General features: G+C 41.3%; 1 protein-coding gene across 3 annotated transcripts in view; it reads left to right on the plus strand.

Annotated features, from left to right (window-relative positions):
- LOC111149090 (ATPase phospholipid transporting 8A1) overlaps nt 1-24,934 on the plus strand; it is a 233,220-nt gene that overhangs the window by 143,664 nt on the left and 64,622 nt on the right. For all 3 annotated transcript variants that reach the window (XM_022506004.1, XM_022506005.1, XM_022506006.1), the window contains 2 exons: nt 2,490-2,554; nt 21,367-21,539. In XM_022506004.1, the coding sequence (XP_022361712.1) occupies nt 2,490-2,554; nt 21,367-21,539 (238 nt within the window). The remainder of the gene's footprint in view (nt 1-2,489; nt 2,555-21,366; nt 21,540-24,934) is intronic.

A 24,934-nucleotide genomic window follows, 5' to 3' on the forward strand; every position in this document is an offset into this window, starting at 1 on the left:
TGATATGAGTTACATCCAAAACTCTCCCAAAGTTGAAACCATTCAGAGGTGTTTATAGCATGAAACCACATTTTTAGAAAGTCATTGTCATATCATTAAGAAACATTTAGCTGGGGCGCCTGGGTGGCTCAGTCATTAAGCATCTGCCACTCAGGTCATGATCCCAGGGTCCTGGGATCGAGCCCCTCGTTGGGTTCCCTGCTCTGCGGGAAGCCTGCTTCTCCCTCTCCTACTTCCCCTGCTTGTGTTCTCTCTCTCTCATTGTGTCTCTCTCTGTCAAATAAATAAATAAAATCTTTTAAAAAAAAAAGAAAGAAACATTTAGCTAATGCTCCTTTTAGAATTTTTAGCAATCACAGCATTCTATAAATATAAAATACAGACTTATGGTAAATTGCCAATAGGAGAGGGAAATTTTTAAAAGACACTAGTTAGCAGAAGTATAAATCTAAAAGCCACACACATGGTTAATTTTGATTATAAAAATTATCACTGGTGTTAGAGACAAATGGAAAGAAGATGCATGAGAATACACAATGCTTTAGCATTGGGAGACCCGAAAAAGACAAACATGCTGAACAAAAAAACGTGACTGCAGGTAGAAGGAGACTATATGGTAGCAAAGAGTGATAGCCAAGGAAAATTAAGCCATCCTGAAAATAGCTCAGAGCATGTAGTCATTATGACTACGGAGAATATGATGGTGGTTTCTGGGAACATTTAACTTTTAGAGTCTTAGGTCATAATCTTTGGGGCTTTTCTCCTAGAATAAAATAGGTGAGATTCGTATATGAAATGGTTATGGTGCATCGCACAGAAATATTCAGTTTTATTTATTGTTTTTTAAAGATTTTATTTCTCCAACAGAGATCACAAGTAGACAGAGAGGCAGGCAGAGAGAGAGAGGGGGAAATAGGCTCCCTGCTGAGCAGAGAGCCCGATGCGGGGCTCGATCCCAGGACCTCCGAGATCATGACCTGAGCTGAAGGCAGAGGCTTTAACCCACTGAGCCACCCAGGTACCCCGAAGTATTCAGTTTTAAATCAGGAGGTCAGGAAGAACTCATTGAGATGGTGACATTTGAGAGAGAACCAAGAGAGGAGAAGGAGGGAGATTCTCATTTGGATGATAAGGGAAAGCTGTCTTCTTTCCAGACTAAGAGGGAGAGTAGGAGAAAAGGCCAGCAGCATAACAGAGCCCAGGTTGGATGAGGCCTCCCAGATGCTTGTAAGGGCTTTGCATTTACTCTGGGTGAGATGGGATGGTTCTGAGCAGAGGAAGGACACCTGGACTGACTTTCCTGGGAAAACGATCAGTCTGGCCACTCGGCTGGCTGCGAATGGACTGGAAGGGAAGCAGGTGTGAAAGCGGAGAGAACAGTGAAGAGGCTCTCATATTTAATCCAGGTGAGGCACGGTGGTGACTTGGACCTGGGTGACAACAGTGAAAGTGGTGAGAAATGGTTGGCATTTGTATCTGTCTTAAAGATGGAGCCCACAGGATTGACGAATGGATTAGAGGTAGGGCTTGAGAGAAAGGACTCCAGCATAATTCCTGGGATTTTTAGCCATGGCACCTGAAGGATGGAATTGCCATTAACCAGAATGAGGAGAAGCAGAAGCAGGTTTTCTGGGAGGAGATCAAGGGTCTCGTTTTTGGATCTGTTGAGTTTGAGACGCCTGTTTTGCACCTCTGTGTCTGCTGTTACACAGGCGCTGGAATGGGAGAGGCTGGAGTTTAGGAAAGAGCTCCCAGTGGGAGATCTGAGTTCCAGAATGTTCAGTGTTTAGATGGTACTGAAAACCACTGTCTCAAATGAGCTCGCAAAAGGAGTAAGTATTGATAATATTAGTTCAAAGGCAAGGGTCCTATTTTAGGCTCCAGTCAGCTGAGTTGCATTTCTCTCCAGCCATGTTCAGTTATATGCAGGAGGTCCCAGAGGAGGCCAAGTTGGTTAAACCAGCAGGTGATTTTGCCCTGTGGCAAGTACGGCAAAGCAAGAGAGGACAGAACCATAGAGGACATGACCACAGTCCGAGGGCAGGAAGATGGTGGTGGGATCACTGGTCCAAAAGATAGCCTGATGACCCTCCTGTGCCTTCTCCAGAAACAACCATCAGCCCATCTCCTGCTCCTCATGTTGGTCATCGTGAAGGACATTTCTTATAAATTTGTTAGTTTTCAGGATATTGAGAATCATCAGCACATTCTCTTTCCCTACTTGTTTGTTAAGACAGCCTTAACACACCGAATGTTACCCTTGCGTCCCTCCTATAATAAGCAAAACCATTTCTTTAACTGCCTGCAAACCTAGAAACAGGAGACTGTCATCAAGTCCTAATAAAATAGATAAAACCTTAATTCTATCTAATAAAATAGATTAAAAATAAAATTTAGATGCTTTTATAGTATTATCGCTTTAACATCTTCACTACTTCTCTCTAGAGAAATGAATGCCATCAATTAATCTACTCTTTGTTTGGATATAGGACACTCCTGCAAACTTCTGAAGAAGAACATGGGAATGATTGTTATCAATGAAGGCTCTCTTGATGTAAGTAAAATTATCTTAAAAAAAAATCCTTTAATGGCTTAATCAACTTGTAGAATTTTATTCTATATCCAAATAGCTATGGATATAGTTGATCTTCCTTAGGTTAAAATGTACTTCTCACTCTTGTTCTATAACATAACATATACTGTTCTGTTCTGAACCTGTATACTGTGTACTGTATATACTGTATGCTCTTCTGAGCCATGTTGAGGTAAATAGATTCTAGCTTTGTGTCCGTGACAACTAAAACAAGTTGCTAAATGATTTGCTTGATGGTGTGAGACAAAACTGCTTTACAAAAGCTTTATGTCAGGAGGTTACTGAGTGACTGCAATTTGCTCTTATCTACCTGGGAATTTTTTTTTTAAGATTTTATTTATTCGTTTAAGACAGAGCACAGGTGGTGGAGGGGTTGGGGAAGAACAGAGGGAGAGGGAGAAACAGACCCCCACTGAGCAGGGACCCTGATGCGGGGCTCCATTCTTGAACTCCAGGATCATGACCAGAGCAGAAGGCAGATGCTTAACTGACAGAGCCACCCAGGCACTCCCTACCTGGGAATTTTTGTATATTAAACATTTAATATCTGCTTTTGCTTCCAGGCTTAATATATATTTTGTTTCTTAAAAAAAAATCTGTGAAACCTATCAAACAAACAGCATGAATTCACCATTTCTTACAGGAAAGTCTTTATTATTTTTTTTTGATGTCCTAACTTCTGGGCTGAAATGTAAATTCCTAGGATGTCCTTTTTTCATGGCTGTGATCATATGAAGTTATATTTGGGGAAGAGGGAAAGATTTTCCACGTGTGCAGTGTAAAACAGAAGCAAAAAAAAAAAAAAACCAGGTCAAATGACCTGTAAGAATTTTAAAATAAAGGTGACTGTTTGTAACTTAAGGTGGAAGACAGAACAGAGGAGGTGACCATACAACAGTTTAAAATAGTCACGGTGATGCAAAGAGCAGAGCAGAGAAGAACCTGTTATTAAGGATGCGGGTGGGGGCGCCAGGTGGCTCAGTGGGTTAAAGCTTCTGCCTTCTGCCTGGGTCGTGTCCCCAGGGTTCTGGGATGGAGCTCTGCATGGGGCTCGCTGCTCTGCAGGGAGCCTGCTTCCCCCCTCTCTCTGCCCGCCTCTCTGCCTACTTGTGATCTCCGTCTGTCAAATAAATAAATAAAATCTTTAAAAATAAATAAATAAATAAATAAGGATGTGGGTGAAGTGGAGGGGCCGAGTCCATAGAAGGGAGGGTAAAGAGGCAAATGTTCAGAAGTCAGGTGGAGAACAGAAATTACACATAAGAAGTGATTCAGTGTCTGACCTTTGAATTGGAATGACGGTCTCTTCATTATTTGTCCTCAAAGCAATCCTTGTAATCCTTTTCCCTTTCTTGTGAAACCCTTGAGAAACGCATAGCCTAAAGTATAACACACGATTTTGAAATCGAAAGTTGTTCACATCTTTAATAATAAGTACATTTTGTGAACCATGAGTTAATCCTAAACACACACATACACACACACACACACACACACACACACACACACACACACACACACATCCTAGCCTGTGGTTGAAAGACTTTCCTTTTTGTTAATGCATTCAGTGGTTCTCTGCTAGCCGGAGAACTGCACCACTAAGGAAGCACTCAGCAGATTCTGCCCCTTTTAGCTCGCTGCTGTCTCTGTCCCTTACCCTTCCTATTGTTCATTTTTGGTTTATTCAAGTTACAATGCTGTGAAAAATTGTAACTGGGATAGTCCTTCTCTTCAAAAGCTTATAGATAATAAGGGAAGTAAAATGCATACAAGTAATAATATGAAACAGGTCTGTAAATTAGGTATGTATCTTGCTCTGAAAATACTGTGAAGCTTAAGGAAGTGTTTATAAAGTGGCATTTAGAGGTGAGTAGTTGAGTAATGGAGGAGTACTTGAAGCAGAAAGTTTATGCAAGTTCAAGGTATATTTGGGGCATGAAAGAGAAACATTGAACTTGAATACAAGGTTATAATTTTTTTAGTATTCTTTGAATAAATGTGGGCACAGAAGGTAAAATTCAAGTTACAGAAAGGGACAAATACAAGTGTTAAAAAGTGAATTCCCGCATCCTTACACCCAAGCTGCCCTCTTTATCTCCCCAGGAACAGTCTCCGGTTCCAGTTTCCAAGTGTTCCTCCAGAGATTTCTCTGCTGTATCGAAGGGATACGTGTGTGTATCTGTGTGCACATACTTCGTTACTGAACATAAACTACAGCATACTATCCGTAATGCTTTTACACTTTGCTGTTCTCAGTATTACTGTAGCAGTTGCTCTGTGACCGTATAGACGAAGCTACCTAATTCTTTAATCGTGGCACAGTATTTACGAGGAAATGGTGAAGAAATGACAGAGGGGTTAAACCTGGAAAGGTGGTCTCAGGTCCACCGGGGAACACTGGGCCAGGCTTGAGAATTCGCTTCCACAGGCAAGGGAAGCAACTTCATCAGCCTGTTCAAAGAAGTACGATGTGTAGGAAGAACTGTCCGCAGACACATGTGGAAGGGCGGGAGGCCTGAGGTGCAGGCAGCGGATGAGGGTAAGAGTTAGGTAACAGAATGGGAGCACCAGTGCCGGCAAAGCGGTGTCAGAGGAAGTCAGGGAGACGGATCCCACGTGATCCCTAGAGTGGATCCAGAAGTGGGTTGCCGTTGTTCACAACATTGCAGAAACCTCCATGGAAACATTCCCTTAGTCCCTGTAGACATTTAGGCCATGTCATCAACATGGGTTTCTGACGCTTGGAAGAAAAGTCAGAGCTAAGACCTATGACGTTGACGCAAACACATGACAAGACATGCTTGATCTGACACGTGAGCCTTTCTGTCTGTCTGAGAGTTCACCTCGTGGAAGGTGGGAGAGCAGTGCTTCTTCTGTTTTCCTCTGTTTCATAATTTTTCTCCAACTCGGATACACATGCTCTTTATGTCTTCTAAGTATCGAGTGAGATAAATAGTAATCTCAAGAAAAAAAAAAATGAAATGCCAAAAAACTCTGTGTACTACATCATGACGATTAAGACACAGCATTTATTTTCGCTTTGGAGTTTTCGGGACAGTAACTCATAAGTGATAAACGCCCAAAGGGTCCCTACATTACCTGTTTCTACTGGACCAAACGCAGGTAGGACTCCCAAGGGAGCAGTCTGTTTCAGCAAAAGCTGCAGGGGGATGCATGTCTATATTTTGGTTTACCATTCCGTCAATGCCCAGCACATTACCCACCACAGGATAAGTACTCCAGAAATATTTGAGAATTAAGTCACTGAGTAATGATAAATTTAAGGGTCTCCCTTAAAAAAGAAAAAAAAAATTCAGCAGTAGTTGATCTTTTCTGGTATTTTCAGAGTAAAGTAGTTAGAAAGATCCTTAGCAATTCAAGTGACCGTGTGGTGTGGGAGATCATAGGTGAACCCTTACTGAATGGATTAACACTAATTTATCCCACTCCGGACTGCCCCGGTTCTCTCACTGCAGTCTGGGGAAGGTTTTTCTCCCGGGGAGTTAAGTGGTGACTTCACACATCTGGCTGTTTGGGGTCAGACCCGCTGTGGTGCACTCATTTGCTTCCCAGCAGGAAAGGAACCATCACTTTGCATAGCTCCCTCAGATCCCGTGTCATAAAATCCACAGCTGAGATTGTAAGCAAATCATTCGATGGGCGAGAATGCCTGTAGAGAAATCATTATTTTTCATTGTCATGGGAAAGAAAAGCATCCTCTGTGTTCCAGTTGTCCTGAGTATGATAAAATATGGGATTGCCATTCCATCAGCACCAACAAATAATTAACATTTAGGTGATAAACTTAGTAGGAATGTAATATCTCAGGAAATTATAATGTAATAGAAAAGAGACTGCGGGTTTGTGTTTCATCAAGTGACAGTTTTAATGAGTGTAGTCAAATTATTCCATGAAATGGTGCACTTCTGCCTTATTCTGAATGTGGGACCCTGGGCAAATTAAAATTAGGTAACTTCTCTGAGCCAGTTTTGCTTCCTGTAAAGGGAGGATAATGTTACCCTTGGCAGAGGACTGGTACGGTTACACCAGGGCATGGCACATAGAAGAAAGGGATGGTATAAAATTTTGTAGAAAAATAGTATTTCAACAGCTTGCAAGTTGTTTTGCATACTGATCATTTTCACTACAAAAGATATATTATTTCCCCATCTTCTAATTTTTTTCCTGAGCAAGATATACATGTAGATCTTTTACATAAGTGATGCATGTTGCTATGAACTGTGCAAATTTTCTTCCAAGATATTCTTAATAGTGTTAACATTTTAAAGCTGAATCTGTCTTTTTTATGTTGAACTTGTCCAAGTAAAATCTTATATTTGAGGCTCTTCAATTTCCAAACAGAAAAAACCTTTCTCCTGGCAATCACAGCAATAGAAATTTCTGTCTTCCCATAATCTAGCTCATGTCAAAAAAAAAAAAAAAAAAAAAGTTATTTGGCTTTCTAAATTGTCTCATTTTGAGTTTCAATACAATTATCCTTCTTGAAAAATTAAGAGCTGTTCAGCATTTTTTAAAACCTTTAAATAAACATATAAAACCAAACCACTGTTGAAAAGATGGAATTGAAAGTCTTGGGGCACAGATCTGATATGGAAGTCTAACCAGCATTTCTGCCTCTGCCCATTCCTGGCTTCCTTCCTACAGCATCCACTGCTAACATGCTACCCAGTACTCACTGGTACTCACTGGTGTTGACACCCAGTCACCTACCAACTATTGTCTAATATTGACAGTGTCAGCCAAAGAGTTTCTTAGAAAGCTTGACCACTTTTTTCTCTGAGTTGAGAAAATAAGAATTTCATAGATAAGCACCACTAAGAATCATCTAAAATTAAAAAGAAAAAAAATCCTCTAAAGTTGGTCAAAATCTATTAGATATTTGTAATAAACTGATCATTCAGATAATTTGTTTAATTTTTTATTGTGCTACCTTGAACTACTTTTATTAGTTCTGATTATGTTCTTGGTAGGAGACATTTCCTGAAGGGTCTGCTAAGGCAGGAATTTCAAATTACTGGCTTGAAGGGTAGAGTGTACTTCTTCCAGAATTCCTCAGCAATGCCTAGGAAGTATCCCACCGACTTCTCAGAAACCCCTTCCACTTAATGACCTAGATCCGAGGGATTCTTCTAACATCTCTTTCATATCTTCAGTCTGTCATAATCTGTTCAAAGTCTGTCTGCTGAAACTGGAAAAGTCTAAAAACGTGGGCTAAGAACTAGGGAATCTCAATCTGTCTTTAGCAACCATTGTCTAATTAAGGCCTTTCAAAATGTACGGAAATCTCTCTACATCCTGATTCCACTATCCTGATCTGTCAAGTCGAGGGTGGGTAGAAGAGACCATAATTTCTTAAGCCATTAACTCTGTGGATAGCAGAACAAATCTTTCTGAGTCTCTATATTATAGTGTAATATGTCCTTAACCTTGGTCTCTTATGTGGAGAGTTGTTGAATCTGTCCTGGGAGGCAGGGCTAGATTTTAAATCCATTCTTACTGTTTTTCCTCCTCCATTCTACTGTCTGGTTTTCCTAGGACACACATACACCATAAAAAAAGGGCAGAGAAGAAAAATATTTGCTATATATTTATTGAATCAACAGGAATGATGGTTAAATGAATGTGTATGCAGAGAGCTTGAAGAAATAAATTTCCCGAACTCAATGTCAAAAGGCTTCCAGTGTTTACAAGCTTAACTCCTGAGAAGCCCTCCTACCTCTCCTTCAGACCATCCGGGCGGTTTTTCTAGGTAGTCTCTGCTGCAACAGACATTGACATCCAGCCTAATTACTAGGAGTCAGCACCTGATACATGGGAAGTAGGGAATGGATCCCAGAAGAAAATGTGGCTTTCTGACTTCCCGTGAAAAGAGAGCCCTACTGTTATGCCCCAATAATGGGTCCGTGATTAAAGGAGTGAGACTGATATAAAGCGAAGGTCAAGCAAAGCTTTATTTCATGCCAAGCATCAGGAATCTAACCGAACGTTCGGGGATGCACCTCTTACAAGAGAGGGCGACCCTTCTCTGTTTCACAGACTAGCTTTTAAGGGCAAAGGCCATGCGGTGGGGCCTGGCCCGTAACTGGCACTAGTTACAATGAGGTCGTAACACACACAGGAAACTCCACAGTGATGCTAGGTGACCAACTGAATTACAATTTACCCTAGGAGACAGTTGGACCAGCCTATTACACCTTGATTAGGATTGGCGTCAAAAAGGCTCCGAAAGGGCGGGGGCCCATACTCCTCGGGAGACAGTATGCATCCCCCCTCTGATCCGAGGTCTCCAACTGGCCCGACCCACCCTTGTATCTGGTCTTTGTTACCTGGAGCTGGTTTCCGGGACTTGTTTTTAAGTAAATCCCCTGGGGGAAGAGGAGCGGGGACAGTTTAAGGGTTAAACTACAAGGTTTTTGTTTAACCTCAATGAAAGCCTCTTGCTAAAAATATAAAAATATAAAATAGGTCCTTATACTACCATCCCTGCAGGGTTCTGTGAGTTGCTGTTATAGTCAATAGAAAAACACTAGCTTATGTTTATGAAGTGCCTTTTTTTTTTTTTGTACTCGATACCAGACTAAGGACTTCACAGGAACAATCACACTTCCACCTGAAAACATTAGTAGGCAGATAGTGTTATGCCCATTCTGAAACTTTAACTTGACCTCTGGTGCCAACCGGCATTGGAGGACGTATTGAAGTCCTTGGATTCTGGGGTGTAAGCGAATAGATTGTTCTGGGCCTCAGCTGCCCTCTACTCCTGTAAAACGAAAGTAATAATAGTACCCATCTCTGGAGTACATTGTGAGGATTAAACAGAACAGTACCTTCTAACTACTTAGTGACAATAACCAGCCTGTAGTTAGCTTTTTAAAAATACAGACCATTATTATAATCGTCATCATTATTTCTTTTAGCATTATTATTCCCAAGGAGGGTGGTCCTCATTGCCAGCTGATGTAAGAAGTGATTTTTTTTTTTTTTTTAAAAGAGGTGATTTTGAACAGCTGCTCTTCTCACCACTTAAACGTCTCTGCTAAATTTGAGAATATGACCCCAAGCCAGCCCAGGTTTGATTATAGATACCGGTGTTTTTCTTCACTGATATATTTTATAGAAAATGAATTGTTAACCGCATTTGAGACTAACAAGCATAAGAGTATATATTTTTCAACACCCTGGTAAAATAAAGCCCTTTATGGTTTTGTTCATTTTCTTTTTTTTTTTTTTTTCTTCTAGCTGAATTTGATTTTCTAACACCATGTAAGCTTCAAATATAACTCACAGGGCATTCAGGATGTAAATGGTGAGGTTGTCATCTGTATCCTTTTAAGTTCAACTTATATGCATTATGCAGACAAACCTCACTGTTTGGGGAACCAGCCACCGTTGAATGGCCTCTGAAAGAAATCCAGAATAAGCAAGTTAGTGACTTGACTCCAGAAAAGGAGGGGGAGAAAGGAGACTTGGGGCTACTTCAGGTTTTGTCTTGATGTGTCCCACGAGCCCAATACAATACATTTTGTATTGCTTTGAAAAATAGTTTAGGCAGGTTTTCAACCTCACTGAATTTGCCTGCACTGCCAGCATGGGAGCTGTAGGACTGTGAATTTTTCTTTTACCACTAGCAAAGCTGTTTCAGCTTTTTGGCCTGAAAATGTTAAGATCTCAGTGTAACTTTTCAGGTGTTCGTTCCTATATCCCTATCAGAAGCAAATTTAGGTTTTTCTAACGTCCCACGGCAGGACGATTGTTCAAATAGTGTCCAGCTACACTTCAAGTAGCTCTCAACGAAGAAAGCAAACTTTATTCCATTTGAAAGAAACAAGTTAGTTAAAAAAAAAAAAGTTACAAAAAATGAAAATAGTATATGAACAAATAATCTGTTCTCTTTTCCTCTGATTTAAGATACCGCCTGCCACAAAGCCGAAGTATGTGGTTGAAAAAGTTCCATCAAACACAATTGTTTGGTCTTGTAAAAACGAAATATGCCCCTTTCCTTACACAAAATTCAGTCATCTTGGCAGAGGGGGCAAAACCCTAAGAGAAGTAGTTCACAAATTCATAGTAATTCTGTTTTGAGAAATTTTTCCTACCCACAAGCCTGAATATTCTTTATCTCTCTCTTCTCTCTCTTTTTTTTTTTTTTCCTTCTTTTCTTTTCCCCCTTGGCTGAACATCTGAACTCCTCCAAGAGCTCCCTGGGTCCTAGAATTACAGATAAATGCTTCCTCGCCAGTCTATCTGCCCTCTCCCCAGAGCTTGTTGACATTTTGAGGGGAGCCGGCCATGCCTTGTGACTTTTTGGCATCTCTGCCACCCATTTCTTCTGATGAGTCATGGCAGCCATCAGCTTGACAGTTTGGAGGAAACCTGTGTGCCGGGGGTTTCCGCGTACATTAGTCTCTGCTCCTATGGGGCTGGGACTGTCTCGCTTACAGATGGAGACTCCGAGTTCACGCAACTGCAGAACCCTGAGCTTCAGCCTAGGTCACTCAAAGTCCAAAAACCGTCTATTTTTCTTTTTATTTTTTAAATAACCATACCTTTCCCAGGGGCAGCCCAGACTCAGTCACAGGCGGAAGCTTTCTGGGAGGCAGCCCCCACGTTTTCTACTTTGTCCCTCCCTCCTTTCCCACTCACGACCAGGACTACAAATGCAGCTGAGAGAGCGATGCCCTCCTGGAAAATGGCGGTGTTTGGGGTTCTTGCATTTATGGGATTGGGGAAAGACTCTACATTTCATTTTACTACTATAACAATTGTACATAAGATTTTATTGAATGTACCTATGAAATGATAGAATCGGTGTGCATCTGGGATTTGCACTGAGAAAATACTGCAGATAATGGGTCTTCTGCATTCCTACACCGATTAATTCAAATTATTAGGAAAAATGGGCCCAACATCAGCTGTCTTTGTGAGGTAACAATTTCTCACAGGCCCAGGGTTGTTACTTTCTCCAAACCATTGATTTGGTAATTTGCTTATTTTCAAAAAATCGGCTGTATATTCTGGGCAGCCTCTTCCTGGCAGAATTGAAGGCAGCCTGACAGACTGGATGTCTGCCGACCTCGTTCCTCTCAAATTCTTCCTTCTCTGCATTTGAGTCTCTGCCGCCACCAGAGAATATTTAATACCAAGCTCAAAATAAGTGTTTAGGAGGCTTTCAGTGGTGGTTTAAAATAATTACCATGAGAGCTTTGGTAAAAGCCTTTATCCACAAAACTACTTAAATTATATAATTATATCCCCTACTTCACTCTTCCTTCCTTTCTCGAGATTTGTTTCTCTTTTGCTACGTGCCCCTACCCTGACACACAAACACAGCCTTGGACCCAGATCCCACACTTCTCTGCCTCTCTCTCTAGCGTAGCCCAAGTGAGACCAGAGGTCTCATAAGGAGTTATTTGCCTGATGGAACCTATCATAATCCCACATCCCAAACCTCTGCCCAGGGGCCAAGAGCAATTTATTCTGCACTACAACTTCCTCTTCTTACCTTCCTCCATTTTATAACCCTTGACCTTTCTGATGGCACGACCCTACTGGGAGATTGGACTGTTTCCTCAGTTTCAGTGCTTTATATGTACTCCCACCCTGGAAAGCTCAGATCTATGTATCAGCAAAGCATGGGAATTTCTTTTTGGCTCCCCCCCCCCTTCATTATATTTAGCAATATGTATTGATTAAATGCTTTCCCTTGGCTGCCTTCCACTAAGCTGTTTTGGAGGACCTCTTTGACCATATGTTTTTAATGATTTCACCTTCTGTCTGTCCTTATCCACTTCGGAGAAATTACCATCTGTTAGTTTGGTTCGGTATGAATATGTTTTTTTAAGGTTCTGTTCTTGTATAGTCTGGGAGTTTAAAAACTCCAAAGATTTTTGGTTAAAAACTGTGTCCAAGAAGACTGGTGATCCTGCTGGTATGAACACTAAGTGGACCAATTATGTATAAATGTAGTCTCTCTCCTCTCAGACGTGCATTTTTTACAACTTACTGCCGCTTCCACTAGCCGATGAAAGAGGGGAGATACACGTTACGCTGGCGTATATGAAATGTCCAGTGTTCTACTGAGGCAGTAACACATTGTCGAAAAACAATACCCAGTGGCTTATCCACTTGGCTATTACGGGAGTCATAACTCACTCTTTAAGAACTTGCTAACATTGTCTGTACTTGATATGGTCATAATGTATTATTGAGAATGTCCTTGGAATTTTCTGTTAATTTGTAATTGGAGGGTGTGAACATTTGGAGAGTGTAAAAGTAGAGAAGGAATGAAATGTTATTGGACCATAAATTTGTAAATACCTCCTGGCTTAAATGAGGATGAGGTGTGGCCCCAAACCTCAAAAACAGCTAATAAAGTATGTGTTGGTTTAAAATTCTTATATATATCCTCTTTTTTGACATTTTAAATTAACTTACGGGTTTTATTTTTTTTTTAAAGATTTTATTTATTTATTTGACAGACAGAGATCACAAGTAGGCAGAGAGGCAGGCAGAGAGAGAGAGAGAGAGAGAGAGGAGGAAGCAGGCTCCCTGCTGAGCAGAGAGCCCAATGCGGGGCTCGATCCCAGGAACCTGGGATCATGACCTGAGCCAAAGGCAGAGGCTTTAACCCACTGAGCCACCCAGGCGCCCCAACTTACGGGTTTTAAAAGGTAGACATTTGGCACGTTAGATTTTTTCTCACACACACACACACACACACACCCAGTGAATATTTATTTTTCTGCTATTAAAAAATATTTTTCTGCTATTAAAATCAGTATCCATGAAGTTAAGTTATGGTTTATTATCTGAAAAACATGCCGGCAAAACATGGCCTCTGCGTTTTCTGTATCATTACTGATTTTAAACCTAGTATCAGGCAATGCTGTCCCATGTAACTTTACATGTATGTAATTTTATGTTCTTTATGGAAGCTTTAAATCTAACATATACATTGATGTGGTCATCTATATAAAAAGAGAGAGAGAGAAACACAAAACCAGTTTGTAACTTTCATGTTCTTTTCCACTCAAGAGTTGTATCAGTTTAGAGATGGAAAATAAGAGATCAAGAAAAGTAGTCTAGTCTAGTTATATAAATATGTCTTCCCACCACGTACCAACAACTATATGCTGTATGAGAAGAGATAATGCTAAGTTTTCTAGAGTTGAGGGGAAAGGCAGATTTCCAGATACTTTGTAGTAGAAGTAGCTGGTAGAGTTGAGTGTCAACAATCAGAAGGTGGGTTGAAAAAAATTGCCAGTGAGAGGTTTCTTTTTTTTTTTTTTTTAATTTTTTTTTTATTTGGCAGAGATCACAAGTAGGCAGAGAGGCAGGCGGGGGTGGGGAGCGGGAAGCAGGCTCCCCATTGAGCAGAGAGCCCATGTGGTGCTTGATCCCAGGACCCTGAGATCACGACCTGAGCCAAAGGCAGAGGCTTAACCTACTGAGCCACCCAGGCACTCCACCAATGAGAGATTTCAAAAGGAAATTTAAAATTCTCTCCATGGGACCACTTGAATGATACTACTGTTGTACCATATCTGACCCCTAGAAATCTTTCTGTATCAGATGTTGGTACTTCTGTTAAACCTAAGGTCAAAAGAAGGTAAAGGACTAGTCTTTCTCAGATGTCAGTTCTGAGCCATGTGCTGGGGAGGGCACTTGACTCACAAGTAAAGGAGTTATTTTGCCCACTATAACCCTACAAGAGATAGTAACCCAGTTTCACAAATGAGAAAATTTTGATGCCAAGAAGTTAAGTAACCTGCCTGAATAAAGATATGCATAAATGACAAAACAGGGCCATTCCGATACCGTATTATTGCCTCCTTGCCTCTGGGGTGTTAGTTCTTTACGATGTGGCTTCTCCATCTGGCTTCAAATGTGATCAGTGCCCAGAAGCGTCCTGCGAACCCTCATGGCCACCCTTGACTTCTAACCCAAACTCCCACTTTTTCATAGCCGTGCGTTTGCACGTTGTACGTCGATGTCTGCTTTCTCTGCATCGGCGGGTGACTTTGCACATCAGCTGACAAGTTCTGGAGAGTGATTTTCCAGTGGCTCAGCTTCCAGGGAGTTGGCTTGTTCCAGCAGAGCCCCCCGTTGTTCTGCAGGATTCCTGCAGGCGTCCTTCGGGAGCGTGGCCTTGCATTTTGTCCTTTTTACGGAAAGTAAGTGAAAACAGACACCTGCGGGGCTTACGCTAAAGTCAGAAGTAGAGGCTTCATACACTCCAGTCCATCTGACCAGCTGAGAGTCGTGCGTCTCCCCAAAGTGATTCATCGTTAGTCCCGACTGTGTCTGCTTATTGCACTTAACCGGTGATGAACTCATGAAGGAAAAAAAAAAATCCAAGAGCAATGAAATACATTGTCACATAACTGCGTCTGAAAGTCATGGTGGGACTCAGAATCTTGATATATATATATATATATATATATATATATATATTTATTTTTCTTGGTTTTTTTTTTTTCCTTTCTGGGACTAGAATTCTACTTAAAACAGAGGTTTATCATTTGACCCGCACCAATTTTAACAGGTTCCCGGGAAGAAATATAAATGCCCAGTGCTTGTTTGTATTCAGGCCCAAACACCAACATCTACTGTGGAATAAATGAGTATCCTTCCTTCCTTTAATTTTTGCCATTTGGGCTTAGCCTCGCCGACGGTACCATTGGGGGAGAGAGAGAGAGAGAAGAGATCCTCTCACCGTAAGTCACTGCAGCCCAGAGCAAGTTGGGGAGACCACCACGGTTAGTTGTTACATGTTGGATTACTTATCTGTAATCTTTACTTTGTCTCTGCTGGTTAACTTGGCTAACTAGTTAACTTGGCTAACTAGTCTTCTAGTTAAAGGCTAAAGGCTTTTACTTTCCTTTCCTTAGGGATACTTCCACATTCTCTATGAGGGTGTTCCTTGGTTATCTTCTCAAGTAAGACTACCTGTCCTATAAATCTCTGAGAGGAATCAGGAAAAAAAACCCAAAGGCTAGAAACAGCCAAGGGCCATTTTTACGTAGGTGCTTTCTGTAACATTACATTTGCAACCATCAAAAACATGGTTCTTCTGTGGCCTAACGTATTCTTTGTACATCTGGCCTCTGGGTTCTTCAGACTGTACCAAGCTTGGTTTTTGCCAAAATGAAAGTGACATGTTGTCTGCTATGATACTTTCCAAACAAATCAGGGCTTTCAATTGATTTCACTATAAAATTGTGTCAGATTGCATTGTCTAGGATACCCTGTGTGGTTTTTATCAAGGGTTTCCTTGGTAAAAGTCATGTAAAAGCAATGGAAAAGATTGCCATGAAGCTGCAAGCCTCTGATTTCTTAAAGATCATTGGTTTATTTTATTTTACTGCAGAGTATTAGATGAACATGTTACCTGTTTTGCCAGGCTACCCCCTGAAGATTGAAATAGAACTCCATTAAGGGCTTCTGGTCAGAGGTATCTTTATGAGGAATTCTGCTGGCCTAATTTTCTGCCAAGCATCTTTCTTTCTCTTTTCTAGGCATATTTCTTATAAACCAAATAAATCTTATTTATTTGGCCCACTGTTATATAACCTGGCTTGATCACTAAATAGTCTGTGCTTTCTGTTGTTTTTACTGGACAATTTATATTCGTTGAGACAAAAGGAGGTGTGAGATCATCACCACCACTTCTTCTCTATTTCCTGTATAATAAGCACATTAGGGGCTCCTGGGTGTCCAACTCTTGATTTCAGCTCAGGTCATGATCTCAGGGTCATGGGGTCGAGCTCCATGTCAGGCTCCATGCTCAGCAGGGAGTCTGCTTGAAATTCTCTCCGTCTGCCCCTCCCCCTGTTGGAGCTCTCTCTTTCAAGTAAATAAATCTTTTAAAAAGAAAATGAAGATAAGCACATTAACATTTTGTTTTTTGTTCTAATTAAGAACATCCAAGGGGTATCTGGTTGGCACAGTCAGCAGAGCATGCAACTCTTTTTTTTTTTTTTTAAAGATTTTATTTATTTATTTTGGTCGGGGTCGGGGAGAAGCAGACTTCCCACCAACCAGGAAGCCCAATGAGGGGCTTGATCCCAAGACCCTGAGACCATGACCTGAGCCAAAGGCAGAGGCTTAACTGACTGAGCCACCCAGGTGCCCCAAAGCATGTAACTCTTGATCTTGAGGTTATAAACTCGAGCCCTACATTGGGTGTAGAGATTACTTAAAAATAAAATCTTAAAGAAAAAAAAAAAAGACACTTAGAAAATACATCTAAGATATGCAACAGTTTTATCGTCAGCAAAAACAGTCCTCAAATAGTCACACAAGAACCACTGTAACTTCCCAACAGGTATTCTGCGATCATTAATAATTTGCTTGCTGTTTCAGTACAAAGCTTTTATTTCATCCCTTCATCAGAGGCCTCAGTCCCAAAGGGAAAAAGAAATAAAAACAGATAAACAACTATACATCATATGCCACTGCAGAAGGATAAACAAGCATATGGAGAATCCAAAAGCTAGTAGGACCCCTGGACCTGGAAGACTCAGGAGAAAAAGAGCCATGTTTGTGTATTTGTTCACCATTGTCAGTGTGTAGTCTTAAAAGGGAAAAACAAAGCATGACATGGGGACAATGAAGATGCAAGAGAAAAGTGGGGGAGACCGAGGCAAAAAAAAAACCCATTCCTCCCCTGCCTTAAGGGTTAGGGAAAAAGAAGTAAAGGGAAGTTTTGAGATTGAGGGAGGAAAGTTGAGGGAATTCTTCCTGTAGAAACTTTCTCAGTAAAGTAGGTACATGTTTGCTGAAGTGACAAGGGCAGAATTTGGGATCTGGGAGAGAAGAAAAGGTCTGGAGTAGCTTGTAGGAAAATGGGATCCACTGGGCATGGCTGAGAGTATGAATGTCATGGGCACCCACACAAGAGGAGAGAGCTGGAGCAGAACCTGTCCTCAGGGTGGGGTGTTTTTTCCCTTCTATGTTGTGGAGACTTAAGAACAGAGGAAAATGTTGGTCATGGTTGTGAATTGGCAAGGTGGGAGGCACGGCAGGGTGTCCAGGGGCTGAGAGCTTCTGATGAGCATTTTGCTATGTGCAGGGCTGTGGGTAGGGTGAGTTGAGTTGAATGATTGACTGGAATGTCCACATGGGATGCAGGTTAGGGAAGGCACAAACAAACCCCACTTGCCCTCCCTTACCTGGATGGCTGCCTGGTAAGTTACCTGGACCCCAGCCTTGCCCCTTGCCTGTGTGGGTCCCCAAATTGCCTTTACTTCAGACCATCTCTGATTAGAGCCACACACATACCTTCTTTCAGCCCACAAATAAGACTATAGAATAAGGAGATACAGAGCTTTTATTTTGTTCTACTCTATGGTCTTTTATCCTTTTTCTGATTTAGCTTCTCCTTTATATATTTTCACTTTCACATGTCACTAAGTTTAAATGTTTAAACATTTCCCCCTTCAGTAGCCAAAAAGAAAACACAGTAACAGCTAATATAGTAATAAATTTATTTCTAACTACAGGAGATAAGCCTCAATGCAATATGGCCATAAAGTATGACCCCTAGGCTTAGGGGAGAAGCAATAAACCTTCATAAATAAAATAATTTTAAAATACTCCTGGCGGTATGAATAAGAGTAAAATGTAACTTGTAACTGGCAACACACAGCCAACAACAGAGCTGCTTACAAAAGAAAGCTATAAACTAAAATAAGAAAACGTTTGCAGCTTTGTTGTTACCTTGCCCTCTGGGTGGGCGGGCTGGAGAATTCTCGGGGGAGTGTTTTTGACTCCCCTTCTGAAATGTTACCTCTGTTACATTTCCTGACACCTTCTGATTTGCTGAAGACCTGTGATAATCACCAAGGAAACCTAGGGGTACTGATGCCACAAATAAGAGAGTTCTCAACCGATTTCAAGGTGTCAGAGAACACCTTCAAAAGGAGAGAGAGTGGGGTTCACAGGACCGCATCCCATGGGTGAGCTTAATGCTGGAGCTTGCCAGTTCAGGGGTCCTTTGACTTTCAGTCTTGTTCTGCCGCTGATCTTAAAAGAGCAGTGAAGTTCTCCTGAATTTCATCTCAGTTTTCCTTCGGGTTTTCAGCACAAAAGCATACACAACACAGGGACAATTCAGTGAGTAGTGCCTTGGTTTGAAAGACTGTTGAGTGACGGATTATTCTTTGAAAAAATTAAGGAGTAAGCAAGAGAAAGCTCTCCCTCCTTCCCTCCTTCTCTTTCCCTCTCTGTCTGTTTCTTACACACACACACACACACACACACACACACACACATGCACACAGAGTCATTCTCTCACTCTCAAATGAGAAGTGAGAACAGACAGGGAATTGGAGAGCCAGCAGTAGGATGAACTCAGAATTGATCAGTGCTCTCATTGGATACATTGGTAATTCCCAGGCGTTTGTCATCTCCGGCACTGTGTTTGTTGCTGAGGAATGGGGGAAACGGGGTCTCTCCCTTGGAGGAGCTGAGGGCCTTGCTGGCCTGGAGTAAGTTACGCTTGGCCCATGGAGTGTGTCTGGGAGGGCTTGGCGGGTAAGCTGGGTTTAGAAGGTGGTAGACTAACCCTGCAGGGAAGAGGATTCCAGAGAGAGCCAAAAGGGGTCAAGATTGTGAAGGGAAGTATGAATGAAGATCAGTTGGGCCTCGACTGTGGAGAGCTCTAACTGGCATTTTAAAGAGCTGGGGCTTTCTTGTGTGATTAGCCATAGGCAAATTTTAGAACAAGAAGAGCCGTGGTTTGTGTTTTAGATTTGTTTTATAAAAAGAAATCTCTGTTGGCGGCAAAGACGAAATCAGAGACCGATGATGATGATGAGGGCTCTAGGGAAACAGCAGAGAGACTGGTGTGGGCATTCCATTTATAATTTGCTATGCCCGGTACTGTCTCCAGTGGGGTTTGCTTTCCCTGGATTACGTGGAGAAAGACAACTGAGCACAGAAATTTAATTCTGAGTTTCATTTCGCCACTTAGTGGCCAAGTGTTCGTGGACAAGGAACTCCCGTCGTGTCTCCTGTTTCTCATCTGCAGAATGGGGCTCACAGTGACGCCTCCCGTGTGGGGTTCGAGCAAGTGTTAACTGAAATTCAGTGTATGCGTAGCCCTTAGAGCCGTGCCCGGGACGTGGTACGTGCTAAGTATTTTATGTTTATTTTTTTACCAGTTCATTCATTTACTTGTTTGTTCATTTGGCCTTTGCAAATATGTTTTTAAGACAATCTAGAGTAACCTACTGTAAATTGTCACTAGTAGATTTCATGTGCAAAATTTTTCTGACATTTTCACCTCCTTTACTTAAGTGCTCTTGGGCCAAAAATTTTTAGCAGGAATAGGAGGGTGAGGCCGATAAATTCCCAAACAGCTACACTCCTCCTCCCCGCCCCGTGTAAAGTATAAACAGAAAATTTTGCAAAGAAAGCTGCTATATGGTGGTCCTTAGTGTCACTGTGGGTAACGGGGGCCTGGGGAGGCATTAAGTGAAGTTCCAGTATTAGGAAATTTAGGCAGACTTACTTTATGGTACAACATGGTTCTATTATTCTGATAAACAGATCCTGAAATTCCAGAAACCCAGTGTGAACCACATTTGAATACGAATGCAGAAACACCTTCAAAAATCTCCAATAAAAATTTTAATTACCTCTGCCTTTGCTTCCCTCTTTGTGAATGCAACTGAAGTAACACTCTTAAGTTGAAACAATAATTATATCTCCCGTGAATATAATAAAAATATTACATAAGTATTTTTATTATAGGTACATTTTATTATATATGATATATATATGTATTTATTACATAAATAACTACAGACTCAGATATTAGCATTGAGAACAAAACTCTAGTAAGAGAGGAATCATTCCTTATGTCTCCTTGTGCAGAGCCAGTGTTCTGTTTCTCCACAGTGCTTGGGTTCTTACAGAAAGCTGGCCCCATTAGGTTATAGGAAGGGTCTACAGGATTTGGGGAGAAAAACTAAATGTCTTGCAACTTTTTGCCTCTGAAGAGCTGGGAAAGCAGTTCTAGATAAAGATAAGTATAAACCCTCTATATGGTTGAGGTGAACAAAGCTGACCTTGATACTGAATGTTTTTATTGTGCCTGAAAGTGAACTCTGCATTGATGGAAGGGGTTCTTCTATTTGATCCATCAAGATTACCAAGCCAGACATCCCCCCCCAAATAAAATTGGATCACGAAATTATGATTAAAGTTTATAGAAACCAATTCAATGAAGTGGCGAGAGATTACAGACACTGCGTTTCCCCCCTCTTGGTGACTGGAAATTAAGTTTCAATAGCATTGAGGAATTCTAGAAAGAAACACCCATAAGTTATTTAAATGATATTCTTCAACGTTTCCCCTGGATTCATGGCTAAGCAATTTTGACTAGTTCATAAATTAGGACAATGTTATTGTTTTGTAATAAGATAATTTACTGAAAACAATTTTGCACGATTGTGATTGTGTGGTTAGAATGATGGGCAAAGCTCGCAGAGGAATCAGTGATTTGTAATCCCAACCCTGGTAGACACAGATGTGTGACTTTAACAGAGTAATTTACTTTCACCGATAACATTTGTCCAATCTCCTTTCAGGGGCTTTTGGGAGAATGAAATGAGTGGAGTTATGTGAAAGCAGTTTACAACATAAAAGCACTAAGAATACCTAAGTGTAGTTGCTGAACATACTCAGGGCATCTCAGTAGAACAAACAGAAGTAAACGTTGTGGGTGTTTTTATTTGATTTTGCAGGCAACGAGGGAAACGCTCAGTCGCCACTGCACTACCCTTGGTGATGCTCTTCGAAAAGAGAATGACTTTGCTCTTATTATTGATGGGAAAACCCTCAAATACGCCTTGACTTTCGGAGTAAGACAGTATTTCCTGGACTTGGCTTTGTCGTGCAAAGCTGTTATTTGCTGCAGGTAAGTTCCCCTGAATATTATGAGATTTCAGTAAACAGCACCTCGATCCTAAGTTCTTGATTTGTGAACTTCCTCAAAGTTTTTCTATCCAGAATTCGTCACTGTCAGGTTATTATTTCACTCACTCAAGACTCAAGGTTCACAACCTCAAATAGAATTTAGTAGCAGGTTTTTTTAGAAGAGTCCTACTGATGGTTGGGAATTACTGTTCATAATTTGAATCAATAGATTTCTTGCCAGCCCATGTTCCAATTGCATTATTTCCCTCATTTCCATCTAAGGTTACTTCTATAAGAGTTCTGTTTTCTACACATCAGTCTAGGAGCCTGCTTGGAGAACTTAACTTGAGCCAATGGCATGGCAGGGGGTGCTGAGTCATTTTCCTGAAGACTATTTCTTGACCGTGCATTCCTCTTTCCTCTAATTGATAATACTGCCTATTTCCTAATTTGAATCTGTTTTGAGTTATCAAGGCTTAATCCATAGAACTACATTTTCATAACCCATTTAGCTCTAGTCCTTCCTGAACTTCTCATCAAAGAATCTTCCCCATATCTTTGTCAAAATTGTTCATACTTTGTCTTCCTAAAATTTAAAGTGTGTTCATGACTATGCTTGACAGTGAAACCTAAGGCTTTTCCTCTTTGCCATCCACTTACGGAGAGCCTTACCAGCTGGTCCCACCAGGTCTGGGGTGGCAGTGTCTCCAGCTGCTTCCACCGTCCCCCCCCCACCCCCCCACTCCCGGCCCAGGAGACGAAACCTTAGCAGGGCTTCTGAAGAATTTCCCAGAATTTATTCTTTTAATATTATTGTTAAAACTTTTCTATTTGCTTTTATTATTATCTTAAAAAATACATTTACTGATGAAAGAATGTTATGCTTTTTAAACCCTCTTTGTCTGGGCTTATTCACTGAAATATCCTGTATATGATTTATCTCCACATTTATAAGCCATGCCTTGTAGATATTTTCTGAATTTCCATTGGAACATACTTTGTGAAACATAATTTCAACCAAACTTAATAAGTACCTTTTATAAAGCATCATTTCAACCTATAAAATTATATCATAGAGAGTTAAAATCTATTTATTGTAGGAACCCATATTATTTCAGTCATTTATTTTTCTTCACTGTAGCATGTGTTAATAAATGTTACCATAGAGCTCTTGGAGAGCCTGTTGTACACATTTTTTTTTAAAGACTTTATTTGACAGGGGGCGGGGAGGAGGGAGCATGAGTTGGGGGAGGGGCAGAGCGGAAGCAGACTCCCCCACTGAGCAGGGAGCCTGGGATCATGACCTGAGCAGAAGGCAGACCCTTAACCTACGAAGCCACCCAGGGGCCCCCGTACACACATATTTAGTATCAGTAATAATCAGGCTGTCTGCTTAATTGTGAAGAAAGAATTGGAAATTACCTTGACGATCTCATTTGCACTCTGATATTGTCATGCTTTTTAAAATCTGCTTTTCCAGGGACCTTTCTTGATTCCTTGCTAATCTCTTGACCAAGTTTTAGGAATGTTCAACTCTGACACACTTCCATCAGGATAACTGTGCCAGATCTGGTTGTTTAATCACTTTCACTAATGGGATCACGAAGATCAACAAAAGCTTGCTCCAAAGCCCAGTCGTGCTATGAGAGCTGGCTCCTGTTTGTAAACCAACTGTAATCCAAAGCTCTTTTGATACAATGATCCATTCCCTGAGTCAGCGCCCAAGCCGGACCTACTGCGTGCTGGGCAGAGACACTGCACATACAAGGCTGCACAAGGCTTCCTGCCTGCTCTCCTCCATGTCTCCTTTTTTTCTTTTTTTTTCTTTTTTTTTTTTTTTCCGTTTTAAGTAGAATCACAGTTGCTTTGAAGGATGTGGGAGGCCAATTTTCCTAACACAGTCACTGCAGCTGAGTCTCATTCTTAGAGCATTGCTTAACACGGCACCTCCCACCATTCTTCAAAAGTGGAACCACAAAATTAAACAATAGCAGAGGGAGAGAAGAAGTAGAAAGCAGTGTCAAGGGAGAAAAAATATGTTTGCGCGCTTGTGAAATTCCCTCCCGAGGTCCTTGTTCTGGATGCTCACAAGTCACATGGACCCCGGGGCTCCTCCAGGCCCAGGCCCCTGGGAGGGAGTCACACTCTACCATGCACGTGCAGAGCAGCTCGAAAACTGAGCCCTATAAATATGTGTGTGGCCCCTTCCTCCCTCCGTCCTGTTTTATGCATGTTCGAAGACCTGAAGTTCCCTATGTAGACACTGGATTTTCTTTAGAGTTTTTAGGGTTGGTTGTTGTTTGGTTTTTTTGTTTTGTTTTTTGTTTTAAGGAAAATACCTTTCCTCAGCTTTTTTCTTCTAATTACCTTCCTCCTCTCTCTTTTCCCATAAGGACTGTGGTTCAACTTCCGCTCTGGTGTTGAGAATTCATCTAAGCCCGTAATTACATCAGTGCCAGTGCTGGAGTTATGTCTGTGCGCCTTCTTGGCCTGGTGCCTCTTGGCATTTAAACTGCTGGCACAGACCATTTTCTTGTCATTTAACCCTACTGACCTTGAAGTACAATTTCCATGATAATGCTTCTGTCGCTTGTGAGGAATAGGTGGGCAATTCCATATATCTTTCTTTACCATTAAATGCAAGTGTCACTCCAGGCTTCTCAGAGGATTACAGACTTCCCAGCCACAGGAAATTCTCTATTTTCCTCCAGTAGAACAGACACTCCAGATAAATAATGAATATTATTTCAAAATATGGTGATGTCTCACAACTTCGTGTTCATCCTGACTTTCTGGGTTTTCCCTTCCAACTACTTTCCGATCTTTGGTCAGTCCTCACGTGAAGATAATTCCGAGTCTGCTGTCTGCTGCAGGCTTCTCTTTGCCACAGCTAGAGTGGGAGTGGAGGGGAAAGGCTTCCTGTAATGGATAATGAGGATCTCGAAATTAGTTCCATCTTCAGGATGACATCAGCCACTTTCCTCCCTGACATGATCGGCGTAAAGGACAGAAGGCAGTTTTCGGTGTTTGCCTAATAGTTATAGGGATGAACGTTTTCCCTCCAGAGCCTAGGGCTGACTTGAAAGAAACAGCTGTTCTCAGTCGATAGTCATTACCTCTCTTCCCACCACTTTCTGAAGGGACTATTCAAAGACAGAAATAATCCCCTCATTCCAAAATTATTCAGTGCTTTGGAGTCCTGGTTTTGGTTTACAAAGGGAAGGTTTCATGTCATACCTCAAGTAACTTTTCTAATATTTTTAAGGATGGAAAACCCAACAAGGAAAATGAAATCTGTCTTTATCAGCCCAGCAAGTACTCTATTTTTATTTTTATTTATTTATTTATTTATTTTTATTTACTTGACAGACAGAGATCACAAGTAAGCAGAGAGGC

The sequence above is a fragment of the Enhydra lutris genome, unplaced genomic scaffold, assembly GCF_002288905.1.
Source record: "Enhydra lutris kenyoni isolate GAN:26980312 unplaced genomic scaffold, ASM228890v2 scaffoldscaffold21, whole genome shotgun sequence".
NCBI lineage: Eukaryota > Metazoa > Chordata > Mammalia > Carnivora > Mustelidae > Enhydra > Enhydra lutris.